This window comes from Ophidiomyces ophidiicola (assembly GCF_022830035.1).
Source record: "Ophidiomyces ophidiicola strain CBS 122913 chromosome Unknown scaffold_14, whole genome shotgun sequence".
In the NCBI taxonomy this organism is placed as follows: domain Eukaryota; kingdom Fungi; phylum Ascomycota; class Eurotiomycetes; order Onygenales; family Onygenaceae; genus Ophidiomyces; species Ophidiomyces ophidiicola.
The window spans coordinates 328,444-348,296 of NW_026054654.1; the positions used below are offsets into that span (position 1 = coordinate 328,444).

Sequence of the window (19,853 nt, forward strand, 5' to 3'; positions counted from 1 at the left end):
TTGTCCAACACGTCGATCCTGCACTCCAGCCCATCTCGCTGGCTACGGTGGAGGTCCTCCTTTATGGCACCTGCATTGTTATATATATCATGTTTTCGAAGACACTTTTTTTTATCTCCTTGGTCTGTCTCACTTTTTTGAAACTGTTCACCCACATACGATTTTCACTGCCGTTGCGCCCGGCGATACTTCTTCTCTTACATCCTGCATATACAACCACCTTCGGAAGCGAATCATAGCCGAAAATGCCTCTTCTTTGTTCCTGGAAACACCGCACGAGGTAAATTCCCCATCAAGAAATGCTTTATTCTTCTTGCTTGAGCCAAAGTCAAAGGACGCCCCTGGCCCTAGCTTTAGCTTAATAATGGCTATCGAGTTTCAATGTGTGCTTGAAGCTCAGACTTTTGAAGGCGCTTTTTCAGAGATGAAGACGCTGTTCTATTTCCATCACCTGCCCCCCGCCGCAGGATTGAGATTCTTGTATCCCTCCTAGTCCCGAGCGGATTAACCTCCGCAATGCCTTTATCTTCAAAGGCCCGGTCGAATCGGCCGCCATCTTTGCTTCCCGCTGCATCGCTAGAGGGCCTAGAGAAATTTGTCCATCCAGACGAGGCATGGCCGGTAGATCAGAAAGATCCTTGGAAGTATAAACCTCTGCCCGACCTGCCTAGGGCGTCATCCAGCGATTACAGTCGTTCCATAGTTTCTTTGGATAGCGAACCGCGCAACGGAGCCGATGACCAAATGCATGACCTTAACACATCGCAAGACTCCCTTGTTTCCGGACGGATCAATCAAGGATCCTTTTCTAGGACAAATGGCCGTCGTCGAACTCCCATTACCAATCTAAAAGAACAATTTCAGCAGGCTTCTACTGGCCGTCGGGGCCGGTGGATCCTCCGTCAATCGTCCTCTCCAGCTTTATCGCAATATAATCCGTGGTTGGATAAGCATTCATTTCATGGAACAGAAGTGTCATGGACCCCTCCAGTTACAGTTTCCATGTGTCGGGACTCACTGGCATCGCAACACGTCAACAGCGTTCCTCCTGATAGTCCTACTATTGTTCCGCCTTTGTCGCCAAGGACAGTCGACTCGTTCGATCCTTCGCTGATTCCCCGTCCTTTGGGTGTTGATTCGGTCCAAGGGGAAGGCGATGGGGAAATTGGCAAACCCAAAGGAAGATCACCGCTCTTGGTAGTTGAAAATTCAGACCCGGATATATGTCTTTGCCATTCGCCGCACCCGCGACATGATCGAGTACCATCTCGAGTAACAAGCATTCAAAGAGAGAACCTGCCATTGCCCCCGTTGCCAAGTTCTCCAGGGTCACTACTGAGCAAGGGTCATGGAAGTCAAGTTATAGGAACTCCGAAGAAGCTGAATAAAGAAGAAAAGAGCAAGATCGAGCCTAAGAAGGTGGTCTGTCAGTCAATAAAGAGTGTAGGCCCTAATCGAACTCAGCTCTATTCCTTTTGTACGACTACCACGGCCGACTTGCGCAATGCCAGAACACCAATTCAAGGGCCGCATGATTCCTATATATTAGAAGCGGAACGGCCCAGGGCACCACATCCATCTCCACGATTGTCCCGATGCTCTTCCCTTCCCCAGATATTATCCTCGAGGCGTAACCAGCCAACTCCAACTAAGCATATTGCTATCCCGCCCACAGACTACCAAAAGTACGGTCCTCAGGCCCTAGCAGAAAATAAAAAAGCGGCAAAAGCAAAGCGGAAAGAAAAGGGACAAAAGGACAACAGAGAATCCAAGAAGCGAGGAATTAGCAGACTTCCACGGTATCTGAGAAAAATTCTTCCCAAAGCATTTTCTTCCGAACCTCTCAAGACAACAGCCCCACCTCCTGATTTGGAAAAACCGCATCCTAGACCTTCAACGCCTGCCATCCATCAAGCTTTCGCTTCTCCCCCTCCGTATCCGTATCAATATTCCGATGGAAAGAACATCCATTACTCCCGCAGACCTTCTGCTAGGCGGAAAAAGGAACTGCAATCAGACGAGTGGGGGCGGATAAAGGATTCGCGGAAAAAGAATGAATGGCAGGGCTCTAGGGACGAGAGGGGGAGAACTGGAGGTTCGAAGAAGGGCAGAAAGGGGAATAAGGGGAAAGGAAAGGAGAAAGGGAAGCGGGCGGCTCACGTTGGGGATGAGAATGGATCATATTGGCTGTGAGTTTTGCTTGGTTTCCTGTCCGGGGCCGGTTTTTCGTGGAAATGATTTGGTTGGTTTGTGTACGGGATGCTTCTAGTTGGGTTGATAACCGGGCTATGGAGATCCGGTCTGTTGGTAAAGAGAAGGATTACGTTATAGGCTCGAGGCCGGGGCCAGATAGTTATAGTAACCGATAATAAATTAATTAGATAATGATATAATAAGGTTGAATAGAATCCAGTCTGTTGAACCGAGATCTTCAAAATCGACGAGAGCCATTTAATCATGATCATAAAGAGTGGTTGAAACTCAAAGAAGCTCGAGAGGTTCCAGTCCCAGTTACAGAATAGCAAGCGGTGCATTAGAGTCATTAACCGAATACTCCGTGCTGGTATCCGAGTTGAAAACAAAAGGGCAAAGTTAAAAACCAAAAAAAAAAAAAAAAAAAAAAAAAAAAAAAAACTGCCACTTCTGGAACTATACATACAGCGAAAAGAACCCAGGCTACCAAGTGCAGAAATCAGGAATCACATATCAGGGTTCGCCAAGTGCTAAAAATCAGAAGGACCTATGAAACCACGAAAACCACGCATCATGGGGTATCTCATACTGAATTGCTGCAAACACTTCAAGCATCAAAAATCACGACGACTTCCTGTCCACACCTGTAGAAAAAGCTACTGTTTCAGTAGTTGGGCTTGCCTGCCCGCTAAGTCTCGGGAGTTCTTCCGCAGCAGAATGATTTGGCTTATCTGGTAGGCCAACAGCAAAATCATCAAGGCTCTTTAACGCAGTATTCCCATCCGGAGTAGTTGCGCCGTCCGGGGTTGCCTGCCATTTACTGACATCTCGTTTCAGCTGCTCAAGTTCGTTCTGGAAGCGTTTTCCAAATACATCGATATAGTAGGTCGCCCCATTATAGATGCTCCATACAAATACGACGAAAAGGAAGGTGCTGCTTGCCCAGCGATACCAGAACCACAGAGGGCATGGAGTTAATGTTAGTAGGGCGTAAATATATTGGATAAGCATAAAGGCGGGCTCCTGGAGAGGCTCTGGAAGACTAAGAACAAATTTGCCAATCCAAGTTTTGGCATATGACCGACGTAGCCACGTAAAGCTAGTAGGACGGCCAGCAGCAATTTTCTCTCGACGTCTCACAGTGATAAGAAGATGATAAGAGAGCTGCCAAATTGCGTAAGGTATGGAGGCCCATAACATCATGCCGGCAAGAGAGTAATGACCTGGGGAACCCACAGAGCTATATTTGATGTTGTAGGCAGCAGGAAAGCGCTTCTGTAGCAGCTCATGCGGGGTCAGGTGGACGATACAGTGAAGGGTAACCGGCGGCATTATGTGGATGAATAGGCTGGTTGATGATTAGTTTATACCAGACAGAACAGAGAATGACAGCGCATACCTAGTAACTTTGTCCAAACTGTGGAACACCATTGAGTTCCTCCACATTGCTATGGCGACTGCATTATTCCCGTAGGCAAGGCAGTAGGTACTCAAGAACAACCTCTTTGACCGTGGGAAAACCCATATGCTCAGTACCGTCAACAAGTTGACAAAGTAGCAGAGATCTGCCAAGAAGTAGTGATATCCTCTTTTATGGTAAGTGTAGAAACGAATAGGCATAAAGTAGAGAAGTTGCCCAGCAAACCAGTAGTGGAAATAAATAGGATATGCCCCAATAAGGTATCCACTGAAGAAAATATTAAGGACACCGGCTATAAACGACACCTTCTCACGGAGAGTAACGGTAGCGGTGTCATTCCAGCGAGTGCCAAGTCGCTCGACAGAATCTTTCATGCGCTTTCGATATTTTTCCAGCTGCTCCTCTGACGTGGGCATTCTCTTGCGCCATTCGCCCACCATTCTTTCCTTTGCTTGTATGCTTGTTGATTTTAACCTCTCCTGGTGCTTCTTTACTTTGGCCTTTTGTGCAGTTAGGGTGTTCTGCCATTTCTCAAGCTTCTGAGGGAGCGCCAAGTTGCTCAAAAGATCGAATACCGTCAACCTGTCTAATGGAGGAAATGGTTCCCAATCTTCCTGGTAGGAGTTACTGCTGCCGGACGAAGAGGAGGATGTTCGTGTCAGCTCGTTCGGGTGCGAAGGCGTCCGTACATGTTTGCGGCCCTTCAGCATCGTCTCAACCGTCTCAGGACTGTCTAGCAGCGCGTGTTCTTGCGTGATTTCCGTGTCGGACCTGCTTTTTGGAATAGACGTTGCTTCCCCCATTGTAGAGCTCATTGTAACACAGCTCCCACGCGAAAAGGAAAACGGCGTCTGCTCTCTGAAGGGGCTTGCAGCTGTTTACCGCCTGTTTCAAGAAGCGCGTTAGACAAAAAACTTTGGAAAGCGGGAATGTGACTTCACTCACAGGAGAGTTATCAGCGTGAGGAAGCTAGCCTGGCAGAATAAATAGAAGGCTACAGCACGCATTTATAGGCCTCCTGTGACTGTTCAACGGCGTCCTTGCGCGAGAAGGATCTCGGAGTCATCTGAGCCCTCGCCGGCGGTTCTGCTCAGCGGCGTTTGTTGCACGGCCAGGGCTGACTAAGCGCGCCGCTGAGCCGGGGACGTGCGTCGCTGAAAGCTTGTGGTTGGCGCGTCGGGCAAGCTTGTCTACCTTTGGACTAGCGTGACAAAGCTTCCCCCGTACGCCAAGAACGGGGGCTCAAACCAGGTGACACGCTAAAGTAATCATGCTTAGATAAGCGCGACTCATCACGTGGATGTCACTTCGCGTCCCGTTCCTACGCGCTCGAGGGGTTGAATAGGCAACTCACTTTGCCAATTTGCAGGCATTCGTGTTACAACGCGCATGTACTTTATATGAGTAATTCATTTGTTGTCAATGCATTATTACTCTTGTTTGCTAGGACCCGGGAATCTCTGACCGTTGAATTGATCGGCCGTCAAAATGGGAAAGTTGATCCGGTTGGAACTTTTCAGTACAGTCGCCTTGATACTATGAACAGGACATCGCTAACACTGTGTGTTTAAGATTTTAAGTCCTACAAGGGCCATCATACTCTGCTGTTTGGCGATGCCTACTTCACGTCCATTATCGGCCCAAATGGCTCGGGAAAATCAAACTCGTTAGTTCTAATTTGCTAATGGAAGGAACGCGACTGATCTGTATTATAGAATGGACGCGATCTCGTTCGTCCTCGGTATTAAGTCGTCCCATCTTCGCTCCACGCATCTCCGCGATCTTGTCTACCGTGGACGCGTCTTGCGCCATTCCAAAATCAACGATGACGGCTCGGCATCAAAAAATGCGCCAGAGGCAGAAGCCAACGAAACACAACAGGAAGATGTGATGGAGGAGCCTGCGGAGAGAAATGACCCGAAAACGGCATGGGTAATGGCTGTTTATGAAGACGATGCTGGCGAAGAACATTTATGGAAACGCTCAATTACCAGTCAAGGAGTGAGCGAATACCGTATCAACAATCGTATTGTAACTGCGCAACAATATAACGATGGCCTAGAGGCTGAAAACATCCTCATCAAGGCCCGTAACTTCCTTGTTTTTCAGGGCGACGTTGAGTCTATCGCATCCCAATCTCCAAAGGACTTGACTCGTTTAATAGAGCAGATTTCGGGTAGCTTGGAGTACAAAGCAGAATACGAGCGTTTAAAACAAGAACAAGACGAATCGTCGGAAAATTTGAATTATCAGCTGAACCGACGTCGAGGTATAAACTCCGAAATCAAGCAGTATCAAGAGCAAAAAAGAGAGGCGGACAGCTATGCAAGGAAAGCCGAAGAACGTGATGAAGCTATCGTAACACATATATTGTGGAAACTGTTCCATTTTCAGCGCTTAATCCAAGAATCAAGCGACGAGATACAAAAGCACCAGGACGAGTTAAAGGAGTTTAGACGCGGTGTAGAAAGATATGAACGCAAGTTGGAAGATGCCAAAAAAAGTCACGCCCAGGTTGGAAGAGACGTATCGAAAGTTGAAAAGTCCATTAAAACTAAGGAGAGGGAGATTGAAGACACTGCTAACTCACTGGTACCTTTGGATGAAAAGATTGAGATCACAACGAAGAAGATTGCGCGATACAGCTCTCGAATTGCGGAAATTGGGAAGGAGTCCGAGTCCCAGTCAAAAACTGCGAAGCAATTAGAGAAAGATTTAAAAATTGTGGAAAAGGCTCAGGCCCAATGGGAAAAGGAATTCCAGCAGGCTGCAAGCGTTAAAGGTGTAAAGCTAAACGACAACGATCTCCAGGAATATAACAAGCTCAAAGAAGAGGTCAATAAGCGCTCTTCGGCTGCCCAACTTAAACTTGATAACATGAAACGACAGCGGAAAACAGACGCCGAGACAGTTAACAGTTTAAAAAGTAACTACGAGAGCTCCGAGTGGCAAGTTAAGAACTTACAATCAGATATAAACAATATTCTTGAACGGAAAAAAGGCATGCTCGAGACTATTGAGCTCACTAGCAAGGAGATTGATCAAAAGAAAAAAGAATTAAATGGTTTGACATCTGAGCGCCTTAGGGTAGCACAAATGCGAACAGAACTTGAAGAAAAATTGCAAGTGACACTGAAGAAACTGTTGGAAGCTGATGATGGTCGCCAGCAAAGTGAAAAGGAACTGCGCACCAAGGAATTGATCTCAACCTTGAAGCGGATATTCCCTGGCGTCAAAGGACGTATTAGTGAGTTATGCCAACCAAAGCAAAAGAAATATGCCGAGGCCGTAAGCACTGTGCTTGGACGTCATTTCGATGCTATTGTGGTTGATAACGAAAAGACAGCCAAGGAATGTATCCAACACCTTCGCGATCAGAGAGCAGGACAAGCGACTTTTATCCCACTGGAGACTATTCAAGTCAAGGCTCTTAATTCTAACCTCAAGGGCATGCATCGTGCAATGCGTCCTGCAATCGAAACCGTCGATTATGACAACTCTGTTTCAAGAGCCATAATTTACGCCTGCGGCAATGCTATCGTGTGCGATGATTTAAATACTGCAAAGTATCTATGTTATGAAAAAGGTATTGACGCCAAGGCCGTAACATTAGACGGCACAGTTATCCATAAGGGTGGTTTAATGACTGGTGGCCGTGGGCCATCGCAGAAACATTCAAAACGTTGGGAGGACACTGAGGTCGCCAATCTGCACAAGTTGAAGGACAAACTCATGAACGACCTAAATAATCTCCCCAAGTCACATCGAAAAGGTTCTGAGGAAGAGGCACTTCAAGGTCAGCTTGCAGGTTTAGAGCAACGCCTCGCCTATGCCCATGAGGAACTTAAAGCACTTGAAAGGAATTTGGAAAGCAAGTCAAGCGAATTCGAGCACTGCCAGCGCCAAGCCAAGAGCGTGTTGCCTAAGTATCGTGAGAAATTGAGTTCGCTTGAGGAACTAGATAGCTCTCTGGAAGAACTTCAACAAACCGTTAGTGGTGTTGAAGATGAAGTTTATCGAAAATTTTGTCATCGGCTGGGCTATCAAAATATTCGTGAATACGAACTACAGCAAGGTACCCTTCAACAAGAAGCGGCTGAAAAGAAACTTGAGTTTGCAACACAGCGCAGCAAAATTGAGAATCAGCTGAGTTTTGAGAAACAACGTCTCCAAGCGACCAATGACCGGATAGGTGGTCTCCAGACACAGGAGAAACGTGATCAGGATATGATCACCGAACTTTCTGGAGAGAGAAAGACAATAAAAAATCGCCTTGATGAGCTTAATGCTGAGCTCGATCTCTTACAGGAAAAGCTAGAAGAGCAGAAAAGCCTCTATACCCAATCTGGTGAGCACCTCAATGAGCAACGGCGGGAGGCAGCGAAACGAAACAGGAGTGTTGAAGCAACTGTCAAGACAATCAGTGCCTCTGAAAGTGACATGCAACGCCACTCGTCCTCTAGATATGCGTTGCTCCGACGCTGCAAGTTAGAAGATATCGGTCTTCCTCTCGAAAAAGATTCCAATCCCCTCGACCAACTACCAATCGATGACCTTGTTCAGGCTGCTGATCCTGATGCGATGGAGATTGATGAAGATATTAATTTGGGTACAATACAGCCAATGGCTGTGCAGGACTACGGAATTGAGGTAGACTTTAGCAGCCTAGGTGAGACGCTTAAGGAGGTACGTGCCTATATCTTTTACAGTTATTCGAGTTTTGATACTAATTTGGTTTAGGAGTCGGATGAAAAATTGGACGATGAGCTCCAAGATCGAATCCGCTCCCTTAACAGTGAACTCGATAAAATGGCGCCAAACATGCGTGCTATGGAGCGCCTTGAAGGCACAGAGACCAAACTCCGTAGTATCGAAAAGGATTTCGACGAAGCCCGTAAACGCGCTCGCCGTGCAAAGGATGATTTTGAAAACGTAATGCAAAAACGCTCAGAGCTCTTCAACAAGGCATTTTCACATATATCTGAGCAAATTGAACCCATTTACAGAGACCTTACAAAGACCGAGAGTTATCCAATGGGCGGGAAAGCGTACGTTTCTAATTTTTAATACACGATGCCTGTATACACTCTAACATGCTGGCGCACTAGATATCTCGACATTGAAGACTCTGAGGAGCCATATCTTGATGGCATTAAATACCACGCCATGCCACCACTCAAACGTTTCCGAGATATGGAACACCTCTCTGGTGGAGAGAAAACTATGGCCGCTCTTGCTCTCCTATTCGCCATCCACTCATACCAGCCATCTCCGTTCTTCGTCCTAGATGAAGTCGACGCTGCTTTAGACAATACCAATGTTGCTCGTATTGCGAATTATATTCGCGATCATGCAGCGCCAGGGATGCAGTTTATTGTCATCAGTCTGAAGACAGGGCTCTTCCAGAACAGTGAGGCTTTGGTTGGGATCTACAGAGATCAGAGTGCGAACAGTAGTAAGACGTTGACATTAGATGTAAGTTTCATTTACTTTATCGTTTCCCTCTCCTTACAAATTGAGGTCTGTACTAATTATTCTTACGTAGCTCCGAAAGTATCGCTAAAGATACATACAGTGCTTGTTTCTGGTTGATTGCTATTTGTTATCTATTTCATGTCTCATTTCTCGTTTTATACTTACTAAAGTGCCCAACTCCATAACACACTTAACGTAGATGGCATTGTTCAAATGTAATCAACTTTGTGGCTGTCAAGGCCCCAATATCCTTGACTCGGAGGACTCGTCTCGAATGTTATTTAAGTTAGGGTTTTTCAGATGTCCTCCCTATCATTTTCCTAGAAAGCAAAGATCTTTTCAGTTACTGAATTTAGTTGATCTACTTGGGTGATAGTTAGTAAGAGAATTTATTTATGTTTTCTCGTGGCTATCCGAGAACTTAGTAAATTACGAATAAAAATCCCAGTATAGTCCAACTCCAGGGACCCAAATAAATCCAACACCTTTCGGCTTTCAGAGGCACTCACTCGTTAGCCTAGTCAATGGAGTTACCAGTGGTGGCCGATGAAAGCGAATTTTGTGCCCAAAGTTTTTGGAACACGTGATCGAAGGTCTGGGGGGCCACTTTTGGCTCTGGATGCCATTGAAACTGCATGGAGATGGTCAAATGACAGAGGGAGCTGTCTGGCCTGAACTTAACTATATGCAATACAGAGTTGTTGCTCCTTAAAAATGATTTCTCGGATAAGTCCATTTTTTCCTGGCGTCCGTTCCGGCTCTGTGCTTCTACCCCGAAAATCCCCCTTCATCGTACTCGGCTCTCTAGAAAGGCACTCGTCAAGCAAGCAGGCAGTTTTCGGAACAGCAGTGTCTCTTTCTACTCCTAAACAACCTCCATCGCTATTAAGCCCTGCGGCCCCCCCTCCAACACGATCCGACGAACGATTTCGCAAATTTAACTACCGCTTGTCACAATCTTCTGGCCCTATAGAAATATTCAAAGCTCCTTCGCACCGCTCTTACATACTCGGGGCGTACTCTATTGCATTATTCTGCTTCATGTACTCCGGGTATAACTTTTATGCAACCTCAGTTAACCCTTTAATGAAAGTCGCAAAATGGCAAGAATATACTTTCGGTGGAATATGTGTAGCGATGGGTGCTATGGGAGCTGTTTTTTTCCTGCGAGGAGGTAATCTAATTGCTTCTATAACTGCTAAAAGATTGCAAGGTCAGACACAGCTCTCAATCAAAGTTCGTCGCATGCTTCCTTTTCTTAAGCAACGGGAAATTCTCGTTACACCAGAGCAGCTATCTTTTTCGCGTCAGCTAGTCGTGCCTCATGAGCATCTGACCGAGGAAGGTCGTATTGCAGCCCAGAAACGCTGGGAGAGCCAGCGTGTTGTTTCCGAGACACCCTTTTACAAAGCCCCTCTTAAAAAGATCAACCTTGGGCTCTGGATGTTTTTTATGAACACACGGAGACTGTTCACTCAGGAACACTTTGTGTATACAAAAATTGCTGGGAAAAAATCCGATTTTAGAATGGACACAATGGGGACATTATCACCAGAACTTTTCCTGTTAGAAAAAGGCACAAGACAGGGAATATTATAACAAAATGACTTTGTCTTCTAAAACAACACCTTGCATGTCACAGCTATACTTGTGGCAGCAATTTTTTTTGTATATCTTCATATTCTCTTGTATTCTAGGCCCCCATCGGTTCTGAAAACCCTGCACTTTAATTTCGCACGTTGTTTCTGCTCTTCTCAAGACAATTCCCCGAGTCGCCAACTAAATTAATGATAGAATCGTCATAACGGCGTTTCTATTTAGTACTACATATGCCAATTATCCTAACCCATCATCCCTCTCGGAGTGGATAGAGCGAATCTAACTGGAACTATGGCCTTCTCCCCCAGGAGAAACCTTGCGGTATGCGCCCAGATGGTCAAGAAGCTTTGAGGAATGGCTGGCAGTTTTCAGGTCGCTGTCATAACTCAACAGATTCTAACATTCCTCCAAGCTCAATGTCGCTAAGTAGAAATATCAATGCGGTAGAGTGTAGGCATGGGAACGAGGGGGTTTCTTCCGTCTGTGAACGGAATCTCCTTGCATTGTAAGTACCTACTGAACCCTTCCATTTCTCTCTGCATTCTCTGACCTATCACAGACTTCAAGGAAACAACGTCACGGTTGATGTTGGCGATAACTTGCTGCTAACCGTCGCCATCTACAGAAAACCTTGCTGTGCGACTCGTCTCCGCTTCTCGAAGCCGCAGTGCAGGGCGACTTTCAGGAGGAGAAGAGGAAGGGGCTATACATGACGGAAGAAAATACCTACATTTCTGCCATTTCTTTGCAGTGACTTTATTGACAGTTTCTCGAGAAAATTATAGAAATGATGACCGCGGTATAAAAGGGACGCCTAGAAACCCCAAATATATTCATTCATATTGGAAATGCAACGCTTGCGACTATTCCATTAGAGGGTGGCAGCTAGCATACGCTACATCCTATGGAATGCCCTATTAGAAACGGTCTTCCGGATTCCAATGTTAATCCCCAAGATTATATGCCTAGAATTTGCATAAGACTTACTTTTTTAACAAGCATAATCTTTGTTCTTTTCCTTTTTCAATGTGGTGCTGTGCATATAAAAACAGAGTATTCAGAGAAATAGGATTGTTATTGATACCAGCAGATCATTAACCCAGTCTGGTATCCAGCAGAAAGTTATCCCCCAGTCAAGCAAAAAGGACCGCATGTCTTTGCAATGAACGATATGTATTCATGTGTGGATGAACGGCCTTAGTAGAAATCGTTGATATTAATAGTTCACAACATCACTAACTTCTCAGGTTCATCTTCTAATACAACCTGCATTCTTGCTAGAAACGCCTGGCCTCTCAGCTTTTCCTCATTAGGCACAGTTATACTAAATACACTCGTTTCTCCATCTCCCTCAGCTGCCGATATTTTCTCTCCCTGTTGGCGACGAACAATGTTTTTGGTGGACACCTTTCCAGAAAGGATATCGATAATATCCGCTTCTGGTTCGAGTAAACTTTCAGGCGCTGAGTTCAGGTCCGAAGCCGAAATGATATCTGGAAAATAGTCTCCCCTCGATGTCGGTGGCGGTTCATTTGTGGACGATCTCCGGATGCCAACAATCTCATCAAAAATCTGATCCGCCATCTCTCGCCCCGTACGACATCGGGTAACGGGGAGCTCATCGTTGGCAATTTCTGTGGCCCGTTCGACAAAGGTAGCCAATGGAATATTCACTCCAATCGCGGATCGAACCCGCTTCTGTACGCGAAGTACACGAGATAAGGAAATTGGAAGGGCAAGTCTAGATTCAATGTCCTCCACCGGTAAAGGCAGAGCATCGGCGGGTGGCGCTACCTCTTCCCGTTCTTTTGCAGGTGCCGGAGCCGGAGCTGGAGCCGGTGAAGCTGCAGGTTTGATATTACTAAGGTCGAGGTGTGTGAGTTTGGAGAGGCGAGAGGAGAGACTTGATGGATAATCAGAAGGAATTGTGCCAATGTAAGAAAGCACGTCGCCCTTGAGCAATCGACCATTCGGCCCCGTCGCAGGAATTTTGGGGATCTCGGAGTCCGGGATTTGATTCTCATGGATGAGTTGCGCGACGGATGGATACAGGGGTAGTGTTTGCTCAGATGATTGTGTGGGACTGCTCTGGAAGTCTAGAAACATATATGTTAGCGCGATGCGAATTGCTTAAAATTTCTTGAGTACCAACATCGCCGACAACTTCGACTTCCAAGGTAGCGTGAGGAAACACATTGTGATAATCGACTTGCCGATCTATGGCCAACCATAATGGCGGAAAGGCGCTTGAAAAAGTAATCCTCCGTCAGCCGTCGAGAATGCAGTTGAACCTCCCAACTTGCTCTTGTTTGTTAAACCTCAACTCGTTTTGATGCTCAAATGCTTGGCGTTGTTGGGCGACGCTATATCAGGCATAGTGTTAAGCTTAGTTACCTCAGCAGAAATAAGACACGCTGGTAAGACCTGCTAGGCTAAAACCGTTTAGCCCGGATAGTCTAATCCGACTTCATTTCCTGCATCACACTACAACACTCGAGCAGAGAATCAGATATTGCCCCGGATGCGTTGTATCATATCTTTCTTGGGTCCTCGCCCTGCTGAGAATTGACTCGGTCTACCTACCTTAAACATGGCTTAAAAGAGTATTATTGAGTTCTCATGGCCATGCCTTTCCACTTTGTGCCTAATGCTTTATGACTTGCATCTGCCTGTCAGTTTAGCAAACAACATTTGTCATCTGCTTTTTCTTATACTTTTCTTTCGTATAAGCCCAAGCTTTCATTATTTTATATTCATGAATGACATCTGAATTTGTTCAATGACGCCCCTTCTAATAGTATTGATTCAACTATAGAGTGTTAGTCACTTGACCAAAAGGTTGAATAACTCTCAAAACATCGCCGCCTATATTAATACTTGTGATGTTACTCACCAGCTGATATCATCAGGGTGGGCTTAGTAGTGCTGCCTAATCTTGTCTGCAGAGCTAATTCAGACATATATTCAATATTCCAGCCCAACAGCGACAGTACATATAGAAACAAGATATATTTTCTATTGCTGCTTCGCCCAACCATCACACCAAATTTATCTGATGAAGAAGTCTGATACACAAGAGGCTCAAATTGAATATTTACGCCCTCATTGTCGTGTATCCACTAAGTTTCCCTTACGTGCACACCATGCATTGAGTGAAAATGGTGGGCAATATTACATATCTAGCGGAAATATTTAGTTAATGGCTGACTTCCTACGATTTCTGGACTACCACTTTCTGCATCGTTCTGGCGTTTCTTTCCTCCCATTGCTTACCACTAATCAATTAAATAGCCAACCATATACCAAGCGGATATTTTACAAAAAGTACCCTTTTGAATGCTTCGGTAACGAGATAGGGAAATACACACATATACCCCTACTACGCTTGCTTCATCATTTCAAAAAGCGCGCTTACTGCAATGATCCTGTTTGCGTGAAGCACACTGCAAAAGTTATCCAAAAATGCGAAACGCTAACCTTGTAAACTATACCAGTGAAATCACTTAGGAGACTATTCTCGGGGCCTATACTTGCAGTTACGGTTGCTCGCAAGCGATCACACTGGAACCCAAACAATCTCAGTATCTGGAATCTGGTCCAGATAACTATGCTGCATTCGACAATCAGTTTATGCATACAGATACAGCTACTTTAATCTATGAATTCTTCGATTGAGGCTAATCAAACAGGCGGTTTTTCAGGACTTGAAACGTTATCAGATTCGAGGACCAGAGTTTGCAAGGGAAGCTATTACGGCCACGCCTATGGCGGAGCAACCTTCTACGGGAAAAAGGATGTATGCTGCTCCTTGTGAGCCCAGTCACTTCTATTTTTTTCCCAAGAGTATGAGATGCCCATCTTCAAGGGATGCTAAATCTCATTGAAGCTTTGAAGAAAACAGTATTCTGGCGGTAGCCATTGTAGACGAGAACCAAAATGAATAATGAAAGAATACACTAGAATGACAATCGCATGAGCACCCTACCAGCGATGCGTTTTGGTAAGGAAATGGTTCTTGCCCTGATAGTTAAACTATGTAACTAGCGCCTTAGACACATTTGCATGCCAAAGGCTTCAATGAACCCAACACGGACCTATGCACGTATTTACCCTCAATACAACAAAAGAAGAGGTGTAACAGGTATTCCTTTGGATTTTTAAAAGTCTAGAAATGGCAACCATTTTTCATTGGCTAGCCGGGGGTGCCTAGGCTGCTACGGAGTACTCCACACTGATCTTGTTTTCTGAAAGCAATCTGCTTTCATACCACTCGAGACCTGGTTCCTGTCGATATTCCCTGCCAAATGGCGCCTAGACTCGCAACTTGCTTTTTTAACGGCTGCACGAGGCCTGTTGTTCGGGGTTCAGATTGCATAGTATGCAAGTTGCACTACTGCGCGAAGCACCAAGCGGTTTCACACAGCAGCTGCCCCTCAGTGGCCGAGGTAGTTACAAACTATTTTCATTCAACATCTGGTAGCACTGAGTTTGTGGCTAATTATGGGTAAAGGTTAGCTTGATGAGGAGGTTTGGAAGAAACTCATGGATGATGAAGTATCTGCGCTGCTTAAACAGATTAATATCACCGAACTTGTCAAAGTCGCAACTGCACTGAACAAAGGAGAGCATTGTACATTCCGTACTAATAAGCACACTGGAGATGATTCTATGATGGGATGCGCAAACTACCACGCGAGCATATTGTTTGACAGTGGAGAAGGATGGCTGGTACGTGTCCCTAGGACAAGTGGAAGTCCTTTGCCCGCCAGCTCAGTGGAATATCTCGTTTCCAGCGAATATGCTACTCTGAAGTTCCTGGAATCGACGAAGGTACCGGCTCCGAAAGCGTTCGGATATGGACTTGTTTCTGATGCTCTGAACAAAGTCGGAGTGAATTTTTTGTTGATGGAGCGTTTGCCCGGGAAGCCATACCAGGAATATATGGCGAACAAGCTACAGAAACAGCTTGTCTTGCAACAGTTGAGCCATATTTTGATCGAGATAAACAGACACCCGTTTGACAAAGTGGGTTCTCTTTTACTGGAGAAGGGGAAAGTCCACGTATCTGCAGTTGCAAGCAATCGCTTCGGTACACTCGATCAATATGGTCCGTTCAATAGTGCCGTTGAGTACTTCTCCAAAATTGCAGACCATTATCTAGAGCTTATTGTTGATGGTCAGATTTACCCTGATTATCCAAGGGAAGCTTTTCTATTCTAAAACGCTTCGCTATCATATACCGGATTTATGCTGCACGAATAACACAGAGGCATCTCTACAGTTCTTCTTGAAACATGTCGACGATAAAGGTGATCATATTCTTGTGGATGAAAACTACAACATCACTGGAGTTATTGACTGGCAATTTGCAAGAGTTGTTCCCGCGTGCGAGGCATTTGGACCTTCCCTTGTTACAGCGGACCTCAATGCTCTTTATACTGGCCAAGCTGGCTCCACTAACATGGATAGGCTGCTGGCTCTGGCATTTCAGGAACAAGGGGAGCATACATTGGCTGAATACGCAGGCGGGAGCGATTTCTTGCGCAGGTTCCATTTTGGTCTTGCGAGTGGCTTGGAAAGAGAAGAAATCCGCCAGATGTTGCTGGGTCTTATCGTCAGTCTCGGCGCACCCAGTGAAACAGATATCGAGGACTGGATGAGCAAAGAAGCAATTCGCTATTCCGATGATCCACAGTGGCTGAAAATCGACGTTTTGCAGTTGGAAAAGAAAAACCTAAGCCCCAAGATATTGTGAGATAACTGGCTAAATGAAACTGTGACAGTGCAGCCCTTGAAAATCAGCATGCATTCGTAGATATTGAGGTTAAGGCTGCTCTCGTGTGTCTATTATTAACGAACTAGAAAGAGATTTCAGGAAGCATTGTCTTCTTTACACCTTCATTAATTTTCAAAGGATCTTATAGTTCAGGCTTTGTATCAGGAAGATTCGTTTTGTTGATGTACCCCATCCAAGAGCCCTGTAATCATTGTCTTGACTCATTGATCTCCACCCACTATAAACCCACACGCTAGCTGCTTGCCCATGAAAGCAGATGAACGCCACTAGAAACTTTCCACCGCAAGCGTCATGCTCCCAGCTTCCTCTGTAAGAGAGCAAATAACGCCGATAAATCCAGCTGCGAGCTACCAACCATCGCCGTCGCTGCAAAGAAAAAATGTCAGATTCCCCTTCCTTTTAATGACAAGAAAATGCTCAAATAACAAAACCCCGCAGAAAAGATTAATGCTAGATCATTATGAAAAATCGATAGGAAACTCATTATGTTTTGATGTTGGTTCGTATCGCGCTTTTCTTGTCCGAGAAAAATGAGAACACGGCGGGTCTTTGGAACCCGTGCGTAGAATCTCCAAGGTCCTGCAATCAACAAGTAGTAACGTCTTCTACCGAATTGTCGTCAAGGCTGCTAATTTATTTTCACGCCCATGATCTTTTAAGCCCTTTTTATTGAAAATTTTCCAGAAACGTAACGTTTCATCTCCAGCTCCGGTCACCACAGTTTGACCATCTGGGCTCATTGCCAGGTAAAGCACACGAAACGTGTGACCAGTTAAGGACACTATTTGTTCCATGCGAGGGTACTTCCAAACAACAATTTGATTTTGGCTATAGCCATGGGTACTGACAATCTCGTCGGAATTCTTTGACCAGGCTAAATTGCAAACTTGGCTCCCAGTGTCGACCTCCTTGATGAGAGTTCCGGTGGATGTATTCCAAAACTTGATAGTGCGGTCCGCCGTCCCTCCGCCAGACGCCAGTAAAGAATGTTGGTGGGGCGACCAAGCAATCGCTTTTACGGCAGCGGTATGATCAGAAAACCGATATAATGGAGTTTCACCTAACTTGTCCCAGACAAGCAGCTTATTGTCGTTACCGCCAGAAGCAAGCTGGCCATCTTCAGTATTCCATTTCAAACCACATATCTCTTGCTTGTGGCCGGTCAATCGACGGAGATATTGGTTTGGGGAGCGGACATCACGGTGATAAATAATCCGATCCCGAGAGCCAGAAGTAAGGATGTGGTCGTTCCAGGCAAGGGCGCCCACCCTAAGGGTATGCCCGGTCATCGTTCGTAGCCGTCGACAGTTCTCAGCATCCCATATTTGAACAAGGCCTTTCCCTGTTCCAACCGCGAGATGCGTACCCTGAAGAAACATTAGTGATAGGTTCGAAAAGCTTCTGATTCAGACCGCAAGGGGTCTTACTCGTTGTATCCAGTTAACACTGGTAACAGTATCATCGCTTAACTGACACAACTTGGTGACATTTCCACTTATAGAATCCCACATATAAACAGCCGAACCCAAACCCACACCTAAAATGTTTGTGTTCCCCCAATCCACAAGATTGAGATAGAAATCATCTGCCAAATCAGGCGCGTCTAGAACTTTGAATGGGACCTTGTTTACGTATCTAGGTTGTTTACGTAAACTTTGTAATATTCGCTGGCTGTCGAATCGTATCGGAGATAAACTGTAAATTTCGGACCTGGCGTTGAAATTGGACCCGCTGTGGGGGGTCCTGGATGGGGTTGGGTTTCCTGACGCTTTTCTGGGCGAGGAATATGAGAATAGGTTTTTACTGGGTGTTGAAGGTGTGATGCTAGCGGGAGGCAATGACGAGGCAGCTTTGTGAGACGGAGGGGTGTGCGAGCGAGTAGGATCGTGGGATGGTGTATAGCCAGGATGTGTTTCGGGGGAAAGGGTGTGTAGATCTGACTGGGGCACAGCATCCCCAAAGAATTCGTTTCGGAGAATCCGTGAGTATGTCCGGTTGGCTTCTTCAGCTAGAAAATTGTTAATAGATCACTTCCCAATCCTATACAGAATGTATTTACTTTTTTGAAAGTGGATTTCCCCGTGCGGAGGTCTCCTTTTCGTTTTCGAGGGAGTAGAGGGGCACCCATCTTCGTGCAAGAGGCTATAGCTCGCTTGCAAGTCCTGTCCCTCGCGGTTTGGGATAAATCTGCACAAAAGAGCGATTAGCTTTCCTAATATACGTTGCAAACACATTGTGCCTATGCAGTTTTCCCAGAATTTAAACATAGAGACAGCAATAGTCATTTATGTTGGTAATATTCACAAGGATTCATGGACAAAGCATACCTATCACCATAAACCCTTTGTCGCTTCCGACAAGGACTGCTTCCAGGTGTTCTTTCCCTTTGCCGACCAACATCCTCAAATTCCCTGAGCGCTTGTGCGAGAGCATCTGGGTTAATCGGTTCTGAGCCATGTCTAGATCGAAACTTTGCAGGTTCTAAGCCTGTATTTCGGGTGGTTGATTTTGACCGGCCGGAGGGTGGAGTATGGGAGCCAGGCGGGGAGACGAGGTTCCCAGGCATAGTGGAACGGTCAGACTTCGCCCGGACGTGCGATGACCTTATGCGACTGCTTTGTCTTTCCGCCATTATACCGTTCACCCGTATCCTAGCTGTAAGTCTCTACGACGGTTCCTCCAAGCAAACAGTGGCGCACGCAGCTGGGTCGCAATCGATGGGGAAGCGCGGAGTTAGAAGGCGCAAATGAGAAGGGTGGCGGATGCTGACGCGCGAGACAAACAGCTTTTAATGCGATAATTAATATTGCTGCGCTCTGGGTCCTCTCGTATCTGCTCGCTTTTGACGGGTTATCTGCCGGCGTCGCGCCCAGCAACGAAGCGACAAGGGGTCGGGAGTGGGCTGGGGATGGTTGGGGAGGTGAGAGGGGCGGTGCGCATCGGGAGGGCGGTGGAGTGTGACACGTAGAAGTGAGAGGCAGAGTGACGGGAAGTAAGAAAACCGATGCGATGCCCGGCGCTTCACTCTCGCGCGGCTGGCGGTCGATGTCGTCGAGCTGCTTCTTCGCTTTGGCGTCTGAAAGCAAATCAAACAACCGCCAAGGAGCGGCGCTAGACCATTTCCCGACTAGCTCTTGCGGAGAAACGTTTCTCCACGTGGTCTGTTCGCGACACGGCTAGTCCGCTTTGGGCTTGTTGTCAACAAACCGTTTCTTGGCGCTCGCTACAAGTCTAAAGGCGGCGAACGACCTGGCGGGGAAGACGTGGCAGGCGTTGCTGCGGACCGATTGCGCACCTAGTAACCCAGCTATTTCCGTAGTGTGTAAAATGTGTGTCTTTACAGCGCGAATACGGAGTAGGTGCTTCTTT

General features: G+C 46.2%; 7 protein-coding genes across 7 annotated transcripts; 4 read left to right on the forward strand and 3 right to left on the reverse strand.

Moving 5' to 3' along the window:
* Positions 1 to 516: 516 nt before the first annotated feature.
* LOZ57_003910 (uncharacterized protein) lies at positions 517 to 2,193 on the forward strand (the record flags this gene model as incomplete). The annotated part of the gene is made up of 1 exon (XM_049252957.1): positions 517 to 2,193. The coding sequence occupies one exon, from the start codon at positions 517 to 519 to the stop codon at positions 2,191 to 2,193; it is 1,677 nt and encodes a 558-aa protein (XP_049108126.1).
* A 621-nt stretch (positions 2,194 to 2,814) lies between these two features.
* On the reverse strand, positions 2,815 to 4,428 carry LOZ57_003911 (uncharacterized protein; the record flags this gene model as incomplete). The annotated part of the gene is made up of 2 exons (XM_049252958.1): positions 2,815 to 3,541; positions 3,593 to 4,428. 2 exons carry the CDS (start codon positions 4,426 to 4,428, stop codon positions 2,815 to 2,817), a joined length of 1,563 nt encoding a protein of 520 aa, XP_049108127.1.
* A 673-nt stretch (positions 4,429 to 5,101) lies between these two features.
* On the forward strand, positions 5,102 to 9,176 carry SMC1 (Structural maintenance of chromosomes protein 1; the record flags this gene model as incomplete). Its single annotated transcript, XM_049252959.1, has 6 exons — positions 5,102 to 5,132; positions 5,186 to 5,279; positions 5,329 to 8,299; positions 8,354 to 8,661; positions 8,722 to 9,088; positions 9,159 to 9,176. The coding sequence occupies 6 exons, from the start codon at positions 5,102 to 5,104 to the stop codon at positions 9,174 to 9,176; spliced, it is 3,789 nt and encodes a 1,262-aa protein (XP_049108128.1).
* A 1,049-nt stretch (positions 9,177 to 10,225) lies between these two features.
* Positions 10,226 to 10,687, forward strand: LOZ57_003913 (uncharacterized protein; the record flags this gene model as incomplete). The annotated part of the gene is made up of 2 exons (XM_049252960.1): positions 10,226 to 10,229; positions 10,302 to 10,687. 2 exons carry the CDS (start codon positions 10,226 to 10,228, stop codon positions 10,685 to 10,687), a joined length of 390 nt encoding a protein of 129 aa, XP_049108129.1.
* Positions 10,688 to 11,911: 1,224 nt separating this feature from the next.
* On the reverse strand, positions 11,912 to 12,918 carry PDX1 (pyridoxine biosynthesis protein; the record flags this gene model as incomplete). The annotated part of the gene is made up of 2 exons (XM_049252961.1): positions 11,912 to 12,783; positions 12,840 to 12,918. The coding sequence occupies 2 exons, from the start codon at positions 12,916 to 12,918 to the stop codon at positions 11,912 to 11,914; spliced, it is 951 nt and encodes a 316-aa protein (XP_049108130.1).
* Positions 12,919 to 15,229: 2,311 nt separating this feature from the next.
* LOZ57_003915 (uncharacterized protein) lies at positions 15,230 to 16,442 on the forward strand (the record flags this gene model as incomplete). Its single annotated transcript, XM_049252962.1, has 2 exons — positions 15,230 to 15,863; positions 15,889 to 16,442. 2 exons carry the CDS (start codon positions 15,230 to 15,232, stop codon positions 16,440 to 16,442), a joined length of 1,188 nt encoding a protein of 395 aa, XP_049108131.1.
* A 647-nt stretch (positions 16,443 to 17,089) lies between these two features.
* On the reverse strand, positions 17,090 to 19,050 carry CDH1 (substrate-specific activator of APC-dependent proteolysis; the record flags this gene model as incomplete). The annotated part of the gene is made up of 4 exons (XM_049252963.1): positions 17,090 to 17,851; positions 17,912 to 18,492; positions 18,544 to 18,671; positions 18,812 to 19,050. 4 exons carry the CDS (start codon positions 19,048 to 19,050, stop codon positions 17,090 to 17,092), a joined length of 1,710 nt encoding a protein of 569 aa, XP_049108132.1.
* Positions 19,051 to 19,853: the final 803 nt, after the last annotated feature.